The sequence below is a fragment of the Nelumbo nucifera genome, chromosome 6, assembly GCF_055504915.1.
Source record: "Nelumbo nucifera cultivar China Antique chromosome 6, China Antique-T2T, whole genome shotgun sequence".
NCBI classification, from domain to species: Eukaryota; Viridiplantae; Streptophyta; class Magnoliopsida; order Proteales; family Nelumbonaceae; genus Nelumbo; species Nelumbo nucifera.
Genome location: NC_142654.1, coordinates 58,145,550 through 58,158,194, shown reverse-complemented (window position 1 = coordinate 58,158,194; position 12,645 = coordinate 58,145,550). Strand labels below are relative to the sequence as shown.

At 42.0% G+C, this 12,645-nt stretch overlaps 1 protein-coding gene across 2 annotated transcripts in view; it reads left to right on the top strand.

Moving 5' to 3' along the window:
• LOC104601951 (delta-1-pyrroline-5-carboxylate synthase) overlaps positions 1-12,645 on the top strand; it is a 59,187-nt gene that overhangs the window by 32,696 nt on the left and 13,846 nt on the right. For both annotated transcript variants that reach the window (XM_010265473.3, XM_010265472.3), the window contains 3 exons: positions 5,365-5,515; positions 7,411-7,575; positions 7,792-7,869. In XM_010265473.3, the coding sequence (XP_010263775.1) occupies positions 5,365-5,515; positions 7,411-7,575; positions 7,792-7,869 (394 nt within the window). The remainder of the gene's footprint in view (positions 1-5,364; positions 5,516-7,410; positions 7,576-7,791; positions 7,870-12,645) is intronic.

The window sequence follows — 12,645 nt, the reverse complement described above, 5'->3', positions numbered from 1 at the left end:
CCAAAGCACAATAACTAGAGGTAGACCTCCTATCATCCACACATCCTGCCCAATCTGCATCAGTAAAGGCCTCCAGTTTCATGTGATCATGCTTAGAAAATAGAATACCTTTCCCTGGAGTATCTTTCTAGTAGCACAAGACCCTTTTTGCAGCAGCAAGATGAGTATCTCTAGGCGAATGCATAAACTGACTAATAACACTTACTGCATAGGAAATATCTAGCCGAGTCATGCAAAGATACAACAATCTCAAGTAGTCTCTGAAACACTCCCTTATCAGACAAAGGTTCACCATCTATGGCAGAAAGTTTATGATTAGGATCAATGGGAGTGGAGACGGGTTTAGCTCCAAGTTTACCAGTTTCAGCAAGAAGATCAAGGAGATATTTGCACTGAGATATGAAAATACCCTCCTTAGACCGAGCAACTTCAATGCCCAAGAAATACCGAAGGTCTCCCAAGTCTTTGATTTCAAATTCAGAATTGAGAAACCCTTTTAGTTTCCTGGCCTCTTCACCGTAACCACAATATCATCAACATAAACAATCAAGAAGGTCACCAGAGTGTTAGTTCTCTTCAGGAACAATGTATGATCAGATTGTGTTTGAGTATAGCCAAAGGAGACAAGAGCAGCCCGAAATCTCTGAAACCAAGCCCAAGGAGATTGTTTGAGTCCATAAATGGGTTTGTGTAGTTTATACACCTTGCCTTTCATTTCTTTCCCATACACCCTTGGAAGTAGAGACATATAGACTTCTTCATGCAGATCTACATTCAAGAAAGCATTTTTAACATCAAACTGGTGTAGGGGCCAATCAAAGGTAGCTGTTAGAGAAAGCAAAACCCAAACTGAAGTCATCTTAGCTATAGGGTCAAAGGTCTCAAGATAGTCAATGCCATACATTTGGGTGTAATTTTTGGCAACCAACCTAGCCTTATACCTTTCAACCGAGCCATCAGAGTGATATTTAATGGTAAACACCCATTTACACTCCACTGGTTCCTTCCCTTCTGGCAAGTCCACAATATCCCAGGTATGGTTCTTATGTAATGCTTCAAGTTCAGTCATCATAGCATCCCTCCATTCAGGTTGAGATAATGCTTCCGATACAGACCTGGGTATCACATGGGAAGAAACAGAAGCAAGAAAGGAGTAGTAGGAAGGAGAGAGAAGGCTATAAGATAAATGTTTGGAGATGCAATGGGCTGTACACTTCCGCTTGCCCTTGCAAAGAGCAATAGGAAGGTCAAGATCGGGGACGGTCGAAGGTGGGTCGATAGAGGGCTGACTTGTTTCCTCAGGAACTATGGGAGTGGCAAGATGCTCTTCTGAAGGAGTGGAAACAACCTGCATATGTCTGAATCGCCGCCTTTGGTAACACCTTTGGAGAGTAGGAGCAGAAGCAAGAGGAGGAGCAGGGGTATCAGGGGTGGGTCCAGTGGAAGAGGTGGACACCCCATGATCAGACTCACAAGGGATGGGAGGAGGAATAGCTGGAGACATAGCAAAGGGTTCATCAGATTTCTCCCCCTCAGGAGGAATACTAAAGAAAGGAGTCAACTCTACAAAGGTGACATTCCAAGATACAAAGCGGGTGCCACGATATGGATCAAAACAACAATAACCCTTTTGTGTAGAAGCATATCCCAGAAACACACACTTATGAGCCTTAGGTTCAAATTTATGCCTTTGGTGACTATGAATATGCACATAACAAATACACCCAAATACACGGAGAGGGAGAGAAAAGAGATCCTCATCCGGGAAGAGAAGACTGAAGGGGGTTTTAAAGCCAAGGACCCTGGAGGGCATACGGTTGATTAGGTAGGTAGCAGTATGAACAACATCTCCCCAAAACTTTACAGGAACATGGGATGCAAATAAAAGGGATCTGGCAACCTCAACCACATGTCTGTTCTTTCTTTCCGCCACCCCGTTTTGTTGTGGAGTGTAGGAACAAGAACTTTGATGAATAACCCCAAAAGTTTCAAGATAGGTGGAGAGGGTTCTCTCAAAATACTCCTTACCATTGTCAGAACGGAATATTTTGATACGAGTATTAAACTGGGTGAGGATGAGTTCATGAAAATTTTTCACAATAGTGGGTACTTCATCCCGAGATTTCATGAGATAAACCCAAGTATAACGAGAATAATCATCAATAAAAAGGATAAAATACCTGTAGCCCCCCATGGTTGACATGTGATATGCCCCCCACACATCAGAGTGAACAATATGGAAAGGAGAAAGGGATCTTTTATTACTGATTGAATAGGAATGTCTACAATGCTTTGCTAGCTCACATGACTCACAATGAAGACTAGATAAAGACAGTCCTTTAAACATACCTGGGAACAGATGACTTAAAGTAGAAAAAGGCAAATGACCGAACCGAAAATGACATAACAAAACTTTGTTAACAGACTCGGACACAACTGACTCGAAAGCAACTCCATGAGGTGGTCCAAAGGCTTGATCTGGTGTGTCCAACAGGTATATCCCGTTCGCGTCATGGCCACTCCCAATCGTCCTTTGAGACTGCAGGTCCTGGAAAACATAATGAGTGGGAAAGAAGGTTATGCTGCAGTTCATGGACTTTGTTAAGCTACTAACAGATAAAAGGTTTGTGTTAAGCTTAGGAACATGGAGAACAGAAGATAAGAACAGGGTGTCAGAGGTCTTTATATCTCCTTTACCAGAGATGGGAGCAAGTGACCCATCGACAAGGGATATTTTCTCTTTCCCAGAGAGGAGATGATATGAAAAAAAAGGTTAGATAGGCTGGTCATATGGTCTGATGCACCGGAATCTATAATCCAAGGGATTTTATGATTACCTGAGACTGAAGCATGATTTGCCGAGGCATATGTTCCTGAGTGAGCAAAAGCCGATGAAGAGGATGTACTGTTGGAAGGGTGGGCTGAAGAAACTGTAGCTTCCAAGTGATTTAGGAGCCTCCCATACTTCTCAAAGTCTAACTTCATTGCAGCCAACTGCTCAACAGTTGATTTTTCCTCATTTTTTTTTTGATCAATAACACTTTCATTAATTCATCAATAGAAGATTTACAAAAGGAAGACAAACACGCTTATCTTCCAAGAGCAACAAAGAACCTCAAGAAAAGGAAAAAAGAAAGAGAAAAGAAAGAAAACACACTAAAGTTACAGCTTGGCCCAAAAAAGTGAATCCCTTTCTGCCTCTTGTTTAGCTAAACCGTCAGCTAGGGAATTAGCCGATCTTTTAACCCAACGTATCTTAACTTCCATCTCCCGCACCAGCCACTTAAGAGTTTCCTGATGTTCAACTCCTTAGCTTTTTGGACTCCTTCCATAACTGCAAAGATCTCAGCTCTAAGGGAGTCACCCACTCCAATTGGGCCTGAGAACATGGCAGAAATGACCCCATTTCAATCCCTTTCCTCATTCTCCTTACTTCCCCCTTCAGGTACTGTAGCAACATTAGCAGTCTTGGGTTTTCCCACTTGACTGCCCTTCTTAGGGTTCGTAAACCTCTCAGGGAGTAGTCCAGGATGAAGTTTCCAGCAGGTGTCCTTGGTATGCCGTGGTTTCTTGCAATATTCACACACCTGTTCTGTAGGTGGACTCTGCAACTGAACTTGTCGTCTACTTTCCTCACTACCTATCATGGCATATGCCTGTGATAGAGTAACCTCATCTCTGGCCAAAATATTCTGTCTGATAATATCAAACTCAGGGTTGAGTCCAGTGAGAAACTAGAACACCCTATTTCTCTCCACCAGCTTTCTGTACATTTCAGCATCCTTTTTACTCTCCCATACCACAGTTTCCATAACATCAATTTCCTGCCATAGGGATTTTAGTATAAAGTAGTAGATTGCTACACTCTTCTCCCCCTATCTCAGGTTCTTCACATCACTTTTCAATTTGTATGCTCGGGCTACATTCAGTTTTTGTGAATAAGTCTCAGTTACATTGTCCCATATCTCCTTAGCAGAAGACAGCCAAAGATAGTGTTGGCTTTTATGAGGTTGCATAGAGTTAACTAACCATCCTATAACGGTATAGTTCTCTTGCATCCATCTCTCAAATTCAGGATCTGTTTCTTCGGGTTTCACCTTATTGCCTGTGAGATACCCAAGTTTTCCTCTACTACAAACATAAATTTTTATAGACTGTGCCCAAGCAAGATAGTTCGTCCCATCTAGCTTAATTGTGGTAACACCAGTCAAAACGGAATCTACTGGAGCAGGTCCAGAAACCGGCACCTGCTTGAACTCACTTCCGTATGTCTCCATTAATCAAACGGAAATCAAAGAACTGAAAAATTAACTATGCAAACTTACTTGAAGTCAAACCAGAACTAGGGTGCTTGAAAAACTAGGGTTTTGCTCCGTCCAGTGGATGAGAGGAAGAGAGAAGATGGTGCCGCACCAACCAGACTAACCCAAACTCTTCCAAACCTAAACCGCCCTCCTTTAGCAGTCACAAGACACCTTCCAAGCACAGAGCGCCACGCACAAGCTTCACCTTTCCTGGTAACCTCAAAAATCTCTAGTTGGCTAGGGTTTCGGGTAGTAGCAAAACAGCATCACTTCTTGGCAATATTCGGCCAGAACTTAAATCTCCAAACCCTTCTACCAACTAGGCAAGTGATTCTCTATACTATAGAAAACCTATCTCTCCATACACTCTTGCTTTTAGAGTGTACAAGAACAAAGAAAAGGAAGAAAGAAGAACTGTACCCGCTCTGATACCAAGATGTAAATCAGTCCTCTAATATTAGATTTAAAATCAGTGATTAACAAAACAAACCAGAGCTGAATAATAATGCAAGAGATGTGTATGTCGAAGAGAAGAGGTAAGAGGAGTCAAAAAATGATACACCCTTCTACTCTAACCCTATTTATTAATCTCTAAAAATTAATGATGACAAGTATGCCCTTAAGTGGGCGGCCAGCTTGGCAATTACATAAAGAAAATAAAAACAAGAATAAATAACAGGCCCATTAAGTGAGGCCCATCAACATAAAATAAAAGATAAAAAAGGATATCACACAAGAGGCTGTTAGGGCCCATTCGGCCCAGTCTCTTTACACTAGGGAGAATTTGTTCTGGGATCAATTGTAATTTGTTATTGTTGATTAGGGAAGGTGACACTTTACACCTCCCCATGGATTTGTTATTCATGGTTATGTGTCTGTGCTCCTGGATAATTTTTATATTGTCAAATTGTAATTATATGTTAGAAAATTGCTAATTTACTGCTTTTTTATTATCCGTACAAGATTGATTCTATGCTTACATGCATTAGGTGGCATAAATTCCCTGTTAACTCGGTTTTTATTGATTAAACTCTAATTTCATTTCTAATTTTTATTGAAGTGGTTTTGCTACTGATAATATCATAAAAGCACTTCAAGGGGAGCGTGTTGGTACCCTCTTTCATCAGGATGCACATTTATGGACTCCACTCAAAGAAGTCGGTGCACGTGACATGGCAGTTGCAGCAAGGGATTGTTCTAGACGACTTCAGGTAATGGAGATGTTCTAGACGACTTCAAGAAAGATCAATATGATAAGAAAATACAGGCTACCCAAGGAGAGGCACGAGCTGGTACCTCTCCTAAACAACAACATTGTAGTACAACAGACTAGAAAACGAAAAATTACAGAGCTGCCCAAAATAAATGTTCCCTTGAGGCCCCTTGCTTAGCTAACCCATCCACTATAGTATTAGCTGTTCTACCCACCCACTGAGAATTAAAAGTCATGTTTCTTGAAAACTAATTAACTTTCCTCAGAAGGTCCCTGTAGCACCAAATAACTGAACCTAGATTTGTTAACCAACCGACAACAACTTTGGAATCTCCTTCAATAAGCAGATTCTGAACTCCTAACTGGTATGCAATCTGAATACTTTGTACAACTGCTAGAATCTCAGCTCTAAGAGAATCTCCTATACCCACGGGGGCTGAGAATAAGGCTAATATATTGCTGTCTTTATCTCTCAGCACCCCTCCTATCCCTGAAGGACCTGAGTTGACTTGGCTGCTACCATCAAAATTCAACTTTGTCCAGCCTTCGGAAGGAGGCACCCACACAGCTGGTACCCTGTTCTTCTTGGGACTGCTACTAGTCACAACTATCTAGTTCCTCCACATGTCATCAAAAGAGAATGTGTGAAAGGAATCCAAAGATCTCAACCAGTGGATTGCCCTAGTTAAAATTACAATCCTTTACAGTCTAAATATTTCTCTCCTTCTCTTGGAACAACCTTGCATTTCTTTCTTCCCAAATTGTCCACAAAGCAGCAGCTCTAATGCACCTCCACATTGTTTTACCAGCTCTTGTGGGCCACACAAAGAAGGAGGGATCAAAGAGCTGATCTACAGCTGTAGTCAAATTTCACTTGCACCCAAACAAGGCAAAGATCCAATCCCAAATAGTAGCAGAAAAAGAACAGGTTAAAAGTAAGTGGGAACAACCCTCACCATTAGCCTTGCAAAGTACACACTAGTTAGGAGACAGACACATGGAAGGCCTTCTCTTCTGCAAGCAGTCCAAAGTGTTAATCTTCCTATAGAACACCTCCCAGCAGAAAATAATGATTTTAGGAGGACTGGAGGAACAGGTCTAGACCAGATCTCCTTAGCTGGAAAACCCAACTATCCTGGGGAAGAGCAAAGGGACTTAAAGAAAGCTCCTTGAACCCTTGATTTCCCGACTTTCTCATGTCCTCTAGACACTCATTTGCTATTAGGATCTGATCCATTATTTGTCTCCCTTGAACGAAAGCTCCTTGAGCTTGACTAATGACAGAGGACAGCACTACTTTAATCCTCAAAGATAACACTTTAACCAAGACTTTGTAAACACCAGTCACCAAGCTGATTGGCCTAGAGTCCTTAGGATTTTTTGCTTATTTCTTCTTAGGGAGGGCTATGAAGATAGCATTAAGTCATTAACTCCAGGGCTTACTTTGTTATTGTCCTCAAATTCCTTAAACACATCACAAAGGTCTTCTTTTACCACATCCCAACAGTCTTAATAAAAAGCCATAGTGAAACCATCTGGCCCAGGTGCTTTGGATCTGTCCATTGTAAACACTGCATGCCTACTTTCCTCTTCTTCAAAACTTCTCTCTAGCCAATTTGCTTGCTCTTCAGACAGCCTGAGCCATCTAATCCTTCCAGCCTTAATCTATTATTCAACGGCTTCCCAACAACTGATTTGAAATGATCTACAAACACTTTGGCTATCTCATCTTGGTTTGTGACTTCCTAAAACACTTTTGCTTTTCGTCTGCAATTTTTGGTGTTGTGTACCTCTGTAACTGTATAATTCATGGTGATCCATTTTTTTGTTTGTTCACAAGAGCAAGCTATTATTATAGTTCAAGTGTAAATTCTGCAAATGTTTTATGTGCAGGGTCTGACTTCACAAGATAGAAGGAAAATTTTACTTGACATAGCCGATGCCTTGGAAGCAAATGAAAACTTAATTAAGGTTGAAAATGAAGCTGATGTTGCTGCTGCACAGCAGGCTGGATATGAAAAGTCGTTGATATCTCGATTAGCTTTGAAGGCTGGGAAGGTAAGGCAGATAGTATTCAACTTTCTTTTCTTTTTGCTTAGTTTGTCTTCATTTACCACTCTTTGGTTTTTGTCCTTCTGGTTTTATTTCCAAAGATGCATGTGCATACATGCTCTTATGATGTTACTTTGTTTCTTAGAAAGCATTTCCATGCTGTGCAGTTTTATTATGAAAGCATGGGTTCATTTTTTGAATCCAGTGCATTGTATTTTACAGATCTCTAGCCTTGCAAAATCAATTCGTGTACTTGCTAACATGGATGATCCAATTGGTAAAGTTTTAAAGAAAACTGAGGTAAGGAGAATTTGCCTATATATACTGATTGGTAACTTTTCACAATTTATTGATTTAAAAAAGAATTATTTATGTCCATACCCGCCAAGCATCTCTGAAGTTTAGTCTGGTTAGAACTACCTAACCTACATTTTCTATTTACATTACAATTTTCTAATATTCCTCCTGCAAGCTTATGTTGTGCCTGGATATGGACCTGATATGGCATTTGCACCTGAAATGAATTATATGAACGAAGTTTTTGATGACATACTTGCAAACTGTGGTCAAAGAATGAAGTAGTCATCAATTAATCAACCAATTATATGTTTAGGCATTTAGTATTTTCGCACACCAAATAATGCTTTTTACTAGTGGTAGTAGTTTTTCAAATTTTATATCATATGTGCATCAATAATCTAGTACTCTTAAAGTACTATCAACTTTGGAATAACTTATGACTGCCAGAAGATGGCGTTCGAAGGACATGAAAATTTCTCACCAGCCGGTAAGTGGAGAGAAGTGTTGAGAATAGAACGAAAGGAATTGTTGCTGGAGGAGACTTTTTACCAAAAGGAGCTTACGATTAAGATAAGAGAAGGAAAGAAAGGAGCAGTTCTGTTAGTGGGAGATTCCGTTCCGTGGTTTCAGAGTTTCCTAGATGGTGCCGCTGGCCAGGTGAGTTGAAGTGAAAGGTGGAAAAGTTCGCTAAGGCAGGCAAGGAGACAATACGCAGCTGAGAGAAGGAAGAACTCTAGTGGTTCGTTTGTTACCTTGGAAGAGAAGTTCGACAAAAGGAAGAGACAGATAGTAGTTATCCCTGAAGGTGTTCGGCAGCAGGGATGGACAGCGGTGGCTAATGCTCTACACAGGAGATTAGTCAGTAAGGAATCAGAGGCAGTGAAGGTACAAACAGAGATAGTAGTTGGCGGACAGAGTAAGAAAGAAGAGATGACAGAAAGAAGAAAGAGACTAGAGAGGCTGGGCTTAGAAGACACAGTGGGAACCTGAGGAAAGCCAACTGTGGCATTTACTATCCCAGAACCAAGAGTTGTATTGGATGGGGAGAAAGGAAACTGGGAAAAGAAATACTTCTTATCTGCGAGGGAGGAGGTGAAGGATTGGAAGGGGCTGCTAGAAGAGGTGACAACGAAGCTTGGTTTGAACCAGATGGTCATCCTTATTCCTTTCAACGATAGGAAAGCAGTCCTTGATGTGGGTGAGTTGTTGATGGATTTCACTATGTTGGAAACGAGTGAAGGTCCTGTAAGAATTGAAGCTGCTGGGTTTACCCTTTCATCTCTGGCAAAAATCATCCTTGGAGAATCTGGTGCAGGCGATGGGTGGTGTTCTTCTGTCGTATAAGACCACAGATTTGAGGGCAGCACACTTGAAAGTTGCTGGAATGAAGCCTGAGGAAGTTCCAAGGGTAGTACAAATATGTGCAGAAGGCTACTGGTTTAAAGTCTGGGTGAGTTTGGAAGTTGAAATGTTGCAGTGGCTGGGGAGGTCAAAGCTTGAGGGAGATGAGGACGTGGCAAGATGGGTTACAGTTGGCAGGTTTGAGCAAAGGAAGTTTGGACATTTGGCAGCCGCAGGAGTGAAGGTTTCTCTGAATGAGGAAGCTGAAAAGTTGAAGGCCAAAAGCAAAGAGGCTTTTGTGGAAAAGTTTTCAAATTTTTTTGAAAACCAAAACAACTCTACCGCTGTTTTGTCCTATGCGGACTTGGTCAAAGGGGTAACCAGGTCAGACCAGGGAGGGGGGTTTGGCCCAAGACTAAGTTCGAGCTACGCACCACACTCTCTGAACCATTTGGTCCATTTCCGGGTCGGGTGGTTCTCACTGAGCTTAAGGGCCCAAGACTAGTGAGTCGAATCTCTACTTAGCCGTTGATAGACAAGAATATGGGTCTATCTTCTTCTTCACGTGGCTCGATCCCTGGGAACCAAATTTTTTCTACAGGTAACCAGAGCTTATCGAAGAGGAAGCTGGGCTGGTTACCGGTGACAAAACACAGAGAAGGTGACCAGGACGGATCAGAACGAGAAAGGCCAAACCCGAGGTACTCCAGGGGGAGTAAGGAAGACTGTGAAGACGAGGACGGTGGATGGGTAAGTTGCGATAGTTCAGAGGAGATGTCAGACTCAGATGTTGAAGCTGAAATTCAGTGGGAAGATCATCAAGGAGAGTTGGAAGATGCCCTGAATATTGATATCCTTTTCTCAGAGCACGTTGTAGAGGATCCTTTCTTGCATAAATCCTCCACTAGGTGTGGAGGGCTGAATGTTGTCAAGCATGCCTTAGAAGCTGAGGGGGAAAATCTAACACCAAGTAAGGGAGAACCAATCCAGAAGAGTAACTTAAGACAAGGGACCTACAAGAGGACTTCGGCTACTCATCATAATTCGACGAGAGATGGCACAAACGAGGATGAACGATAGAGCCTTGGAGGTACGAACAAGGGTGAAGTTAGCCTAGGTGCCGACTAGAGAAGCCCTACACGAAGAGTGAATGGGCTTACCCAGTTGGATGTCTCTTCTCCTTCTCCTTCAGTCCCAGGTATGGCTGTGGTTTCGATTTTAGATACTAATGTTTGCTCTGCTTGTGATGTTTGTCTTTTAGATCCCAGCCGTGCCCCTTTGCTGAATACCCAAGGTCCAGAGGCTGATACTGAGGAGGTTGGGGAGTTACAGGAGGGGGGTGAGAAGGTGGAGAGGGTGGGGAGAGCAGATCCAAATGAATTAACCAAAGGGGAAACTAAGGAGGACAGTAGTAAGATGGAGAAGGAGAAGGAGGGGAATAGGAGAAGTGAGGTAGGGGGGGGGGAAGGGAGAGAAGGGAGAGGAAGAAGTGGAGTCATTAGATGAATTTGTAGAAAAGTTAGGTTGTAAGGTGAGAAACCTAAATGAGCTGAAAGGGTATTTATGGGCTGAAAAAGATGGTGGGAATAGGAGGAAGAGAAGGCTAGGCAAAGTTGAGAAATTAAAGTTGGAAGTGGATGTGAGCACAGAGGCTAGAGTGAGGAAAGGGAGGGGTAGAAAAGGAGGTTACTAGAAGGAAGGGGAGTGGGGCTAGGCAGAGTTGTGGAAGGAATGAAGATTTTAAGCTGGAATGTGAGAGGATTGGGGGGTGTAAGAAAAGGAGCCTTAATAAAGGAATTTTTAAAGAAAGAAAATCCAGAAATTGTTTAATTCAGGAATCTAAACTTATGACTTTTGACAAAAGGTGGGCTAGAAGTGTGTGGAGAGTGAATGGACTGAGGTGGGTTATGAGCCCCTCCTGGGGCTCATCTGGAGGGTTAATTACTTTGTGGAAGGATGAAGTAGTGGAGGGAGTGGAAGAATTAGTGGGAAGGTTCTTAATTTCTGTCAAATTTAAGAAGGTGTTAGATGGATTTGAGTGGGTCCTTACCAATGTATATGGTCCCAATGATTACCAACAAAGGAAGGAGCTTTGGGAGGAACTGGGAGATATTAGAGGTCTGTAGGAGGGGCCGTGGTGTGTGGGAGGGGATTTCAATGTGATAAGGTTCATTGAAGAGAGCAATAAGGTGAGACAAAGGAACACTACCAGTATGAGGAAGTTCAATGAGTTCATTAATGCTTTTGAGTTAAAGGAATTGAATCTTTCTCACAATAGCTTCACTTGGTCTAATCTCCAAGCTGAACCTATCTGCTCCAAATTAGATAGATTCTTGTTCAACACAGACTGGGAGGAGCATTGGGGAGATCTGGTGTCAAGGGCTCTACCCAGAGTTACTTCTGATCATTGGCCAATAATGATTGGTAAGTCTGATATTGGTGGTAGTGGGCCCTCTCCCTTCAGGTTTGAAAATATGTGGCTACTTCACCCAGAATTCAAAGACAAAGTGAAAGCTTGGTGGAATGAAAGTAACCCAAAAGTCAATTGGGAAGGGATGAAATTCCATTGGAAGTTGAAAGAGTTCAAGGTCAAAATTAAGGAATGGAATTCTCTCCACTTTGGTAGGCTAAGCAGCAGTTGATAAGTAAAATAGAGGAGTTAGATGCTAAGGAAGAAAGAGGATGTTTTGGGGACTGAGATAAAGAAATGAGGTGGGAGTTAAAGAAGAGCCTAGAGGACATAATCTTCAAAGAAGAAGTAAGTTGGAGACAAAAATCTAGACACAAATGGGTGAAGGAAGGAGATAGGAATACAAAATTTTTCCATGCAATAGCCAATGGCAGAAGAAAGAAGAACACCATATCTAAGCTGGTTGTTGATGGGACAATTTTAACACAACAGCAAGAGATTGCCGGGGCTTTTGTTGAACACTTTAAATCCATCTTTAGAAAGCCTCTGCAGAAGAGATTAAGGATTGAAGGGTTGGATTGGCCTAAGCTCCCTAATGAGTTGATGTTGTGGCTGGAAGAGAGTTTGACTTGGAAGAAATCAGAGAAGCCATTTTCTCTATGGATAGATCCAAAGCCCCAGGCCCTGATGGCTTCACGATGGCCTTTTATCAAGATTGTTGGGAAATAATTAAGGCTGGCATTCAAGCAGTGTTCTTGGAATTCTTTGAAAGAGGTGTGATAAACCCAGGCCTGAATTCTACTTTTATTGCTTTAATACCAAAGAAGGTTGGGGCTTCTCATCCTAAAGAGTTCAGACCCATCAGTTTGGTTAACAACCTCTACAAGTTCATTGCTAAAGTGTTATCTAGAAGAATTAGAGAGGTGCTCCCCTCAATCATCTCCCATAACCAAGGTGCCTTCGTGACGAATAGACAAATTGTGGACCAAATCTTAATTGCAAATGAGAGTGTGGAAGACTACAGA